This window comes from Scaptodrosophila lebanonensis, unplaced genomic scaffold, assembly GCF_003285725.1.
Source record: "Scaptodrosophila lebanonensis strain 11010-0011.00,11010-0021.00 unplaced genomic scaffold, SlebRS2 tig00000121-arrow-arrow-pilon, whole genome shotgun sequence".
Classification (NCBI taxonomy): Eukaryota; Metazoa; Arthropoda; class Insecta; order Diptera; family Drosophilidae; genus Scaptodrosophila; species Scaptodrosophila lebanonensis.
In genome coordinates, this window is record NW_022060579.1 from 119,772 (window position 1) to 132,042 (window position 12,271).

General features: G+C 40.9%; 1 protein-coding gene across 2 annotated transcripts; it reads left to right on the forward strand.

Annotated features, from left to right (window-relative positions):
- The first annotated feature begins 10,638 nt into the window (after positions 1 to 10,638).
- LOC115628646 (cilia- and flagella-associated protein 20) lies at positions 10,639 to 12,037 on the forward strand. 2 transcript variants are annotated; one of them, XM_030524815.1, is made up of 3 exons: positions 10,639 to 10,914; positions 10,972 to 11,324; positions 11,389 to 12,037. In XM_030524815.1, exons 1-2 carry the CDS (start codon positions 10,639 to 10,641, stop codon positions 11,293 to 11,295), a joined length of 600 nt encoding a protein of 199 aa, XP_030380675.1. In that variant the 3' UTR covers positions 11,296 to 11,324; positions 11,389 to 12,037. The 2 variants fall into 2 exon arrangements, with proteins under 2 accessions (XP_030380675.1, XP_030380674.1); XM_030524814.1 differs by having other exon boundaries at positions 10,972 to 12,037.
- Positions 12,038 to 12,271: the final 234 nt, after the last annotated feature.

Consider the following 12,271-nt stretch of genomic DNA (forward strand, 5'->3'; position numbering starts at 1 on the left):
GAAACTACTAGCCCTCACTGTCACAATCTATGTATATACTAGCAAATCTTGCCCATCTTTGCAGGCTCTGTACGTGTGCTTACAATTATACGTTTTTTTACTATATGATATTTCTCTTCCGACACTCTTAAGTTTCTAAGGAGTTCATTTCCCAAATAGCTAATTACTTTCGAGAGCTAGGACATAAAGTATAATAAATACTATTTATTTATTTATGTCACCAAACATTGACTGTCGATATAGGAAATATATAAAAATTATAAAAAGCATCTTATAAGCTAGAAAAGTCTAAGAAGGAGAAATCTAATCAAATTACAATAATAGCTAATTAACGCCTCCGACCCGGTTGAGAATATTATTTGCCCTTCGGCTAGCTGTAGCCCGTCTCATCTACCGATATAAAAAAAAAACTTAACAGAGAAATGAAGCTTAGAAATACTTCAAAAAAAAATTGTGCGATGCATAATCAGTTGTACACTTACTAAGAAAAAGGGGGAAATAATTTCTTGTCGTTCTGGAAGGAACTGAGAAATTAAGACGACCTAATAGGCAAAATACAAAATGGAGAAATCGATTAAGGCGGGAAACGAAGGTTGGAATCCCAGTTTAAGCCGCGAAGAGCAAAAATAAGGAATTGTATCTGAACAGACTCAATTCGATCCTGATGCGTTTTGTACTGCGGACACCGAACGCATGAGCAGTATTCTGGAATAGGTCGTACCAGTGAACTGTAAAGTAGCTTAGTGGTATAGGGATCATCAAATTAATTGGACCAACGTTTAACGAATCCAAGAACCCCTTTATCCTTGTTTATGATACAAGAAATGTGAAGATTGAAGTTCAATTTAGAATCAGATACAATTCCAAGATCTTCGACTGTAGAAATACGTTGCAATAATTCATTGTCAATCGTATAGGTGACAAGATGACGTCTGGTCCGATAAAAGGACATAAACTTACATATAGAGCAGTGCAACTGGCTAACCAAGGTCTTGCCCGTCTTTGCTGGGCTAAGTAAAATGTGCTTATAATTATAAGTTTATTTACTATATGATATTCTGCGTCGAACGCTCTCTAAAGTTTTTTAAAGAGTTCATTTTCCAAATAGCAAATATAGTATATGGTTATACGTACATATGTACATATCTTCGTTACGCACCGGGCGGACTGCCAGTCCTGACTTAACTGTGTGCTTCCTCAGCACGTTGTACGCACGGTCGAATTATCCCCGAAAAGTCCGACGCGGGACATTTAATTTTGATTTATAAATCGGGAAGTCCTGCCAAAATTGGAGCGTTCAGCAACGCTGATATATACATACTGTAACGCAGTGAAATTCTGCGCCACAAATTGTATTAGCACTAAGATTTTTCTATTTTTATTATTTTTTGCACGATTCTGAATAGTGCACATTTTTGTTACTAGCCTTAAGATTCCACTATTGTTATTAGATTTAAGATTGCACATTGAAGTTTCTCTGCTACTAGACGTAAGTTTCAATAATATTTCACCACACTGCATACAGGAAGAGTTACGCAGCAAAGATCTTTTGAATAGAGGAAGAATAAACGAGCCGGCATCACCGCCCACGCTCCTATAGGGATTTTAGGAAAAGAGGATTAGGTCACACGAACAAAGGCGAGAAGGGCGAACGAAAACGGAAGCTCGCTCTCTTCTTCGGCGACCATCGAGACGACCAGACGTGTGTTAGCAGCGAGGCATAGGATCAAATCCACGTAAGTTATGGCAATCAGGCAATAAACGTGGTGCAATGTAGGGCCAATGACAACGAAATCCCGAATAAAAGGCATTTTAAAGAATATTTCAGAAATCCGCCCACGCTATGAGCGCAACTTACATATATACCAGGCTCGAGTCAGAATATATGTAAGGTGTGACTGAAAAAACAAACGAGTGTTGATTGTTATATTGTTGCGTATGAGCCGGCAATATAACGTCAAAACGAGCCCTATTCCGTCCCCGCAACCTCCAGCGCCAGCGGCTACAGTGGGCCTATTTCATGTATAGCGTGTATGAACCGTGATAGATGAAATAGTCCACTCGACCAACGGAGTTTTGGAGGTTATGTTTGCAGCGCATGAGCATGCAGACATAACGCCAAAACTACCGGCCGCCAGGCGACTGACACCCTACAGTGTGCATCGAGTCCCTCTTGTCGCATGGTCCCGTCACATTTATAAATTTTCTTGTAAATGAACCCTGGACAGCTGAGTTATACCCCAGCTGGAAATAAAACTTCTTTACAATACAATTAAATTTTTCATGCAGGCGGTTTCCGCCTATATACATACATATATAACTATTGTTACGACAGATCTGGCATCGCTTTAAGATGTCATCGATAATAAGTAAAACCGATAATGGGACGTAGGGACTGGAAGCGGCTAGCGCTACCACAACCAAGAAACCACGTTGGCTTGTTCTTTTTAATTCTGCAGCGAGAGGAAGCGACCAGGCAATTGTCGCACATCCATCAACTCTACTTGAGAGCTTTGTAAATAAATATTCGCCTACATCAACACCAAAGGTAGTTCGCTTATCTGGGCAGCGCTGGGAAAACTCGAACTGGCGCAACATTTCTTTAAATTCTTTTATACAAGAAATGCCGTGATGCTGTCTCCGCATGATCGTGGGCTTAGTAGCGCCAGAAGGGCATTGTTCAGCTGTGCTGTGTGTTCATCCGCAGACAGCAATAATATGGTTAACTGCAATGGCAGTGACTGTATGAAGAAATGCCACGTGCACTGCGCTACTGATATGGAGCCTAGCAGCGGATGGCGCTGCGAAAGATGTAAGAATTTGCATAAGGGAATATCGCTTGAGGCGCAATATGGCGGCGAATTGGAGACATCAGCGCATAATGAGAGGACACATACGGTAGCAGAAAGGGAAAAGCAAACACAGGAGAATGTTAAGTCGTCCACGAATAGCAACGGGGGTCATGCAGTGCCCGGCGTATGTATCAGTGAAACACGTTCACGGTGCTCATCCACTTCATCAGAGGCAGTGGAGCGCCTGCAGGCAGAGATACGGTTGTTGGATGAAGAGGAACATATCCTGCAACGACGGCAGATTGTGATCGAGAAGCGAAGGGAGGTTCTCGCTCAGCTGCCGAACCATTGTAGTACGCGAACGGAGCGTACCAATGTGAGTGAAGTGACTCGCGCACAGGTGCCTGTCGCCGCGCATCCGATGGCGTCAAGCACACATGCGGTCCCAGATAATGTAACACGCGGTTTTGTCAGTATGCAGCCTATGAATGTACAATCAGTTGACGTAGAGGAAAGGCATACGGACCGCCAAAGAACAGATCGAAACACGCGGCAAGCGTTGGGACACGAGGGCCACATAAATGGTGGCGTGAGTCCAAGCTTGCAAAGAGTGCATTATGAAAATGCAAGATTTCGCCTCGCGCCAGATCAGCTGGCAGCGCGAAAAGGAGGCATAGCAGAATCTATCAGAATAATCTCTACTTTGAAAATGAGATTTGGGCGTCCAGAGATTATCATTGAGGTGATGCGAGCAAAGTTGAAAGAATTTGGGCCTCTTCGGGATGACAGACTCGATGGAATTATTGATTTCTAGATTGAGGTGCAGAACGTATGCAGTACGATGAGAGCTACAGGATTGGTACGTCATTTGAGTAATCCCGACTTAGAACAGGAACTGGTGTCTAAGTTACCGTGCATGCTGCAGACGATGTGGGGAATGCATAAGATGACGCTCAGCGATTCTACATTGGCCGATTTCAGCGATTGGTTGTTTCAAGCAGCCCAGGGAGCAAGTTATGTGATGATTCCAAGCTTGCAAAATAAAGGCCGTAGACGTGGAGTTATGTACACGCATCATGAAGACAATGAAGGCGGGGACTGCAGGGTCTGCAATGGCAAATGTGCATCAGTAGCAGACTGTGTAGCCTTCAGGGAAATGTCTCAAAGAGTGCGCTGGAATACCACGAAGGCATTAAGACTCTGCTGGAGGTGTCTTGGGACTCATAGGCGGCTGGATTGCAATGTGAAAGTAGCTTGCGGAGTAGATGGGTGCCAGGAGATGCATCATCAGTTGCTGCATAGAACGGTTACCGTACCGGTGAGTGGCAAGTGCAATGCTCATAATCAGAGTATCGTTTCAGTCTTCTTCAAAGTTCTGCCAGCCGTCCTCTATGCAAATGGCAACGAGGTCAATACGTATGCGTTTATTGACGATCACTTTAGGAAGGAACTAAATGAACTACTAAAGCAGCATATCTGGAATGAACAAAAAGATATCGGGTACTCAAAAGCAGACAATATGATATCCGAAGATGACAAGTTGGCTCTGGAGCAGTTAGAGAGTAACACAAGGCGCATCGGAGAGAGATTCGAAACGGGATTGTTGTGGCGTTAAAGAGAGCGCAGTGTCTGGAGAAAAGGTTAAGGCGGCAACCACTAATGGCCGTCAAAATGAGAGAAAAGATCAACGAGTACGTAACAAAGGGCTATGCAAAACGTTTGACGCTAGAGGAGGCGTCTGAGCAGCCAAATTGGTTCCTGCCGATTTTCCCTGTGTGTAATATAAATAAGCCAGACAAATTGCGCATAGTATGGGATGCGGCAGCGAAGAAGGACAACGTGTCACTCAATTCAATGCTATTAAAAGGGCCAGACCAGATGGCAAAGTTGGTTCCTATTTTACGAAGGTTCAGAAAGAAGGCCATAGCAATTGGAGGTGACATAGCGGAGATGTTTCATCAGGTGAGAATGCGTCCTGATGATCAAAAGTTTCAACGATTCATGTTCATAGATCCTCAAACACAAAATTTGGAGGCGTATGCCATGGAGGTGATGACATTTGGTGCCTCCTGTTCACCGAGCAGCGCCCAGTTTGTGAAGAACAAGAATGCACGAGAGTTTGAGCGGCAATATCCACGAGCGGTCAAATGTATTTTGGAGAACCACTACGTTGATGATATACTAGATAGTGTCGACACCGAAGCGAAAGCCATCAAGTTGGCGCAAGAAGTTCGATATATCCACTCTCGTGCGGGATTCCGTATACGCAATTGGGTATCAAACTCATTGAAGGTTCGTTTTGCGCTGGAGCGTACAGAGGATACAACCAAAGAGATATGCTTTAATGACAAAGCAGGAACATTAATGGAAAAGGTACTTGGCATGTGGTGGGACACTCAAGCAGACACGCTTGGCTTTCGGTTGTCGAAGCGGCACCAAAATAGCAAGCTGCTAAACGGATGTCAACGCCCTACAAAAGGAGAGTTCCTGAGCATTCTAATGTGCGTGTATGATCCTCTGGGGCTCATATCCTTCTATGTGATGCACGCCAGAATAACATTTCAAGAAGTCTGGCGATCAGGTTGCGACTGGGATGCAACAATAGAAGAAGCAGAATGGAAGATATGGCAGCGTTGGGTCCAACAAATACCAGGCGTTGAGAAGATGAAAATACCGAGGTGCTACACAACGTCTTGTCCACTGAAAGATTCAGAAGTTGAAATGCATATGTTTGTAGATGCGAGCGAAAATGGTTACGCTGCGGTATGCTACATGTTGCAGAGAGGAGCAGAGGGCACGTTCTGTTGTTTGGTGGGCAGCAAGGCAAAAGTGGCGCCATTAAAACAGATGTCAGTGCCAAGGCTTGAGTTGCAGGCCGCAACAATCGAAGCACGTTACGCGCAGGTAATCGAATCAACAGTCAACACGAAGTTTACCAGACGAGTATTCTGGGTAGACTCTAGCACGGTGCTATCGTGGCTACGATCGGATCACAGGCGGTACCGCCAGTTCGTTGGATTTCGGGTAAGTGAGATATTAGATCTAACCGAAATATCCGAATGGCGCTGGGTCCCGAGCAATGAAAACGTAGCCGATGAAGCCACTAAGTGGCAGAAGACACCCGATTTTTCGAGTAGCAGCCGATGGCTGAATGGGCCGGCGTTCCTAAGACAGGAGCCACAGGAATGGCCCACGGAACCTGCTATAAAACGAGAAACCACAAGTGAAGAACTGCGCGCACAATTTGTGGGAGTGTGCGAGGATGCCGATTTATCGAGTGGCAATGGCCTGATCAACATTACTCGGTTCTCAAGGTGGCGACGATTAATGAGAAGTGTTGCAATGGTAATATTTGCGGCATGAAAATGGAGATATGCGGCTCTGACCAAAGGAAAACGTACAGAGTTGCTGACACAAGAAGATCAAGAAGCCGCAGAATGCTTATTGTGGGTCTTTGCACAAGATGAATACTACAGCAGTGAGAAGGCAGCACTCAAGAAGGGTCACCGTATAGATAGATCCAGTCCACTATACAAGATGTGTGCGTATATGGACGACAGAGGAGTACTACGGTTGAAAGGACGAGTAAAGCTGTATGGAGGAACTGATCCTGTAATATTGCCGAAAGAAACCCGTATCACCATGCTGATTGTGTACGATGTACACGCGAGGTTCCATCACGCTAATCACGAGACGGTTGTGAATGAGATGTGACAGCAGTTTTGGGTACCACGCATCAGGGCGGTGGTGAGAAGAGTTCGAAATTCAAGTACGAAGTGCCACAATAAAAACGGCCAACGGCATTTATGTGAGGCCAGCTGCAAAGCTCGCAGTTCTGTCTATTGGAGTGGATAAGGTAGATCCCGACCGGAATATACCGGGGGGGGAGTGTTACGACAGATCTGGCATCGCTTTAAGATGTCATCGATAATAAGTAAAACCGATAATGGAAAGTAGGGACTGGAAGCGGCTAGCGCTACCATAACCAAGAAACCACGTTGGCTTGTTCTTTTTAATTCTGCAGCGAGAGGAAGCGGACTAAAAGTAAGAACAGGCTCTAGATCATAAGCATATTATAATTTTGTAATTCCTTAGGAATTTAAAGTGTCGCCCAGGCACATCCGCACATCCATCAACTCTACCTGAGAGCTTTATAAATAAATATTCGCCTACATCAACACCAAAGGTAGTTCGATAATCTGGGCGGCGCTGGGAAAACTCGAACTGCCGCAACAAGTATGTATTAAATTTTTTAATTCAACACTAATTTGTGTCTTCAATTCCAAATATGATTGTTGTGAATGTAAAATGTGTGTTACACTCACAAAATAGGCATAACGGTAAATGACTCTTAGATTTGTTCAGAATACATTTGTAGCGTTGTTAGCTAACACTAAAGCGGTAAGTCGCTGTAAATATGCGATCAGCTGAGATGCTAGAGATGGGCATGTGTCGGATGCTCTATTTGCTAGAGCATCGAAACTATCGATAGTTAAGTTCTTCGATACAATCAATAATTCCATCGAAGTTTGAATGCAATTGCCAGAAAATTTAAATAATAACACCTTATAATTTATTGAGATCAATTAGAACAAATCATATACAAACATACATATGTACATCTGCCCGTAATGCGAAGCAGAATATGCGTAGGTCCGCTTTCGGTTTCTGCTTTACTATCGCTTACGCAGTCGTTGCCTAGCGACGGTAACTGTAAACTTTTGGCACTTTGCCTTTGAAATTAACATGCGTAAATGAGCGTAAAGCGCGAACCAATAACTTGCAGTTGTTGTTGTTTTTCGTTTTTAAAATTTGATTAAAAACCATAGAACATTATTTATTACAATCAAATAACAGTGCTCGATTGTCCAATGTATACATACATACATACGAATGTACATACATGCTATATACATATGTACGTACACAGGCATACATACATACATATGTATGTACATATGCATGCATGTTTCTCTTTACTTTTTCAACCGTACGTAGAGAACCGCACACATAGACACGAACTGTTGCTTGTTCTGTGTGTTCACACATTAGTGTCTCACATTTTGCTTTGGCTATTTATATCGGTTGCACGCAACTACACGAACAGCTGCTTGTATGTGTGTGTGTGTGTGTGTATGTATACTTAGTTGTCCCCAACTGTTTGATATTTTGTATTGTTGGTTTTGCCTGCATTTGTAAAACGCATATTTTGAAAATCCTTGAACGCAAAGTTATAGATTTAGTTACGTAGATTACAGTCCCCAAATTTGAAATCGATCGGAAAAAATTTTTAACACAAACTTTTCTTTTGAAAAGGTGAATAAATATTAAAACCCCAATAATTCTAGCTCCACCACATATTTCGAAAACTGAGTATGCAGTTTTGTTTGTATTCTTTTATAGATTATAAAAATCAAATTTAAAGTTGATCGGTGCAGAAATGCAGAATTTTCAAACAAACTTTGGAGCTCGATTTCCCCCTTTGGAGCTCAAATTTTGCAAAAATCCCTTCTTAGTGGGCACCTACATTATGAAAGGATACTTAAGTCCAAATTTCAGCTTCCTAGCTTTTACCGTTTGGGCTGTACGTTGATCACCAATCAGTCAGTCAGGACAAACTGTTTTATATATATATATATATAATTTATATATATATATATATATATATATATATATATATATATAGATAAGCTTCACATCGTCAGCATACATCAGTATGTGAGAATGTGACAGGATAGAAAGAAGGTCATTTATAAAAAGAGTGGGAACACAATGGGAACACAAAGGAACATTGAAAAAATTATTTAAAAAAAGTTAATTAATGTAATGATTTAATTAAATTAAGTATAACAACACATGCATATAATAAATTTACATCAGAATCTTGCCTCTGCGTGTTTATATGGGTGTATGTATGCAGCACAAAGTTGAACCAAAGCAGCAACAAAAACAGCTAGGGGTAGAGCTGCAGGCAGAGCATGCGATTTTATTTATGGCTATATCTTTCTTAATGATTGACCTATCATGATGAAACTGGTTTACGGATATATAATAACTACCTGGGTGTGACTACCAAATTTTAGTTCAAAATTCCAAGAATTACGGGAGTTATAGGTTAATAGGGGGGGAGTGGGGGTGCATCAGAAAATGAACAAACTCGTCCTTTCTCGGGCTTTGGAGAATCTGGATAGTTATTTTGGTTATTCTAGGTCTTATACTTTCTGAGATCCTTCCATTGATACAGACAGACGGACAGACAGACGGACATCCTGATCAAGAATATATATACTTTGTGGGGTCTGCAACGCCTCCTGCTGTGTGTTCCATGTACACTCGCACAAAACTAATATACCCTTTTACCCTTTGGGTACAGGGTATAAAAATTGGAAGGAAACCCAATACGATCAAGCTTCAACAGGAGTAAGTTGGGATTCACTGAATCAAATGCCTTACTGAAGTCAGTATAAATAACATCAGTTTGCATTTTAGCTAGGAATGCATCACTTATCAATGATGTAAATTCCAACAAATTGGATGTTGTTGAACGATATTTGATAAAATCATGCTGAGTAGGGGAGATAATCGACTTACACAGATGCTTCAAAGTGAATATTTTAACAAATAATCTAGGAATGGCGGACAATTTAGCGATACCTCAGTAGTTTGAAATGTCTGCCCTGCATCCTTTTTTTGTGGAGCGGAAAAACTGCAGTGTCAAGCGACAAATTGAAAAGTTCCAGCAATGGTTGGCATAGGGAGGTAGAACACTCGTTGAGCGTGTGCTCAACTGCGAATGTTGTCTGGCGCAGGAGAGTATGAAGATTTGACTGTCTTAATACCTGACAGAATGCAGGAACTGCTAATTATGGGTGAAAAAATATAATTAGAATAAGGAATTTTATAAGGGTATGAATCACCATTAAAACTAATAGATGAATAAGTTCACTGAAAAAATTTAGCGAATAAGTCAACAATAGCCGAATAATTGCTTGAATTTTCATTATGAAGAAAAAAAGAAGAAGGCAAAGCTGACAATTTACGTGTGCAGTTCACAAAATTGTAAAACTGCTTAGGGTCTTGGACAAATTGAGCTTTACAGCGCTCAAGATACTCATTGTAACACTGAGAATTCAGAAGAAGAAAGTTCGATTTGGCTATGGAGTATTTTGAAAAATTCAAAGAAGATCCAGTTTGCTTGAACTTTTTAAAATACCTAGATTTCCTATTCTTTAAAGTGGAAAGTTTCCGATTAAACCAAGGAGGCTTATTGAAGAAGATGGTACAACGGAATGCAGACATCAAAAAGGGCTCTTAAAGAGCTTATTAAAATCGCCTTTCCGAAAACAACGGCGTGAACTTTTGTGAGTCAATGAGGGAGAGGATTTAACTTCGTAAAGAGAAATCGAGATTTCAATGAATTTAACCAACATCTGTCTGACCAAATCGTATACTTAAGGGATTTAAGCAGCATTAATCGTGGACTACTGTGGAGCGAAACTGACTTACGTAATTGGAACTCTAGATATTTTCTGACGGACGTGAACTCTCAATTAACAGAACATTGACGCACTACATGAGGTAAATATTGCTTGAAATCAAAGGTGGGAAAACGTTGGTCCCAATTCCAGTGTTCCAAAATGTATATCTATCGTTGCCACTTTGACCCACACTTAAAAATTCTTAATGATGTCTACTGCAGCCCTTATTTCATGGATAACACACCCCTTTGTGTTGAGAAAATTTTACGGGTATTCTTTGTATCTTTTCATAACAACTGTTTTTAACCGGCAAAGGTGGACTCTCTAATTAATATTTTAAGGAATTCGTCACGAGCTAGAGCAACGTGATGTTTAAGAATACCTTCCAGTCCGGGTTCCTATCCATTTTATACAGCATAGGCTCGAAACCACTTCAATTGTGGGACAAAAAAGTTAGAAACGGTCATATTAAACGAATAACAGACAATGATATTCAAAGCCTAGTTCTTGAAATTGTTGGTACTAATGTGAGCACCACATTTATAACATGCCCCAGCGATCCAAAAAAAACACTCGGCATTAAGCTTCCTTTTCTTGTAATGATTATAAAAAACATGAAGAAGTACTTTACGTTTGAAGTTCAGGTAAAGTTATCTTTTTAAACACGTTAGTATCCGTAATTTTAAAAATATGTTTTATAGGTTTTGGATGACAAAAATGTGAGACGTCGCTTTCGTGCCAGCAACTATCAGTCAACAACTCGTGTAAAGCCGTTTATATGTACAATGCCGATGCGGTTAGATGAAGGTTGGAATCAGATTCAGTTTAACTTGTCGGATTTTACGCGTCGCGCCTATGGCACAAACTACGTCGAGACCTTGCGCGTACAAATACACGCGAACTGCCGCATTAGACGCGTCTATTTCTCGGACCGACTTTACTCAGAGGATGAGCTTCCGCCAGAGTTCAAATTGTTCCTGCCGATTCAAAAACCAATTCAAAAATCAAATGCCATATGCAGTTAAAATCTACTCTTTTATTTACAATCTCTTATGTATGTATGTATATAATGTGCATCGGAATTCTTGGAACTGTTTACTTAATTTTGTCAATTACAGCACTAGCTAGTGCTCATGTGTCCAAATGGCAAGTTTCAGTTAGGTCAGTTCTAATTTGAACTAAGGAAAGTTATAACTATAAAAGCCATCTAGACTAAGCAGCTTTTGCTACAAAGGTGTTCCAGGTACCGTTTGTATTTTCATTTTATTGTTAAACTCGTACTGTGTTGCACAAGCATATGGTAAGTGCTCGCGGACAGAGTTGTTTTTTAATCTAAACGCAGCTACAATTTATTCTTTTTGCATTTTATTGTTCCGGAATTTTTGGGTTAACTTCTCTCTCATTTTGATAAAGGACTTCCTCACACTTCTTAAAGCCCTCGATGATTGTAGGATGCGCTGCTGAGGGGCCTTTCTTATTTTCTGAAGTAGTTTGAAGACAGCGGAGCAGATGACAATGAATAGCGTTGCATATACATTAGGTCCTCGATCTTGATACGTCTTGGTGGCCAGTTATATTTACCAGCGGGAAATTTTTTGATTTTCATATGAAGGTCCGTTGATATGTACCTTATTCTTTAAGGCAGTGGTTCCCAAAGTCGTCTGGGCTACGACCCATCTAATACAAGTTTACAAATTCTGGACACAACTCTCAGGAAAACAAGCGTTACTAATATGAATAAATGACTTTTGAAATAACAAAGATTAACCATTTTGTATTACTTAACAGTTTTGACATCAACTTCAACGCGAGTTACTTTGGTCAAACTGAGTTTGATAAGTTCAAATTATTTAGTTTTAATGTTCAAAATATTATAAAATCAGACCTCACATCAGCATAAGGTATAAGGGGAGAACAAAAAAATAAAAACTCGTACACACATAATGTACATTTCATGTACAGAGTATAAAACAAGAGAGAACGCTACAGTCGAGCAAGCCC

Excerpts from the sequence above, each read along its gene's own strand:
- LOC115628646 (XM_030524814.1), top strand. The coding sequence starts at position 10,639 with ATGTTTAAGAATACCTTCCAGTCCGGGTTCCTATCCATTTTATACAGC. Across the intron at positions 10,915-10,971 it reads ACTTTACGTTTGAAGTTCAG|GTTTTGGATGACAAAAATGT; the intron begins GTAAAGTTATCT and ends TATGTTTTATAG.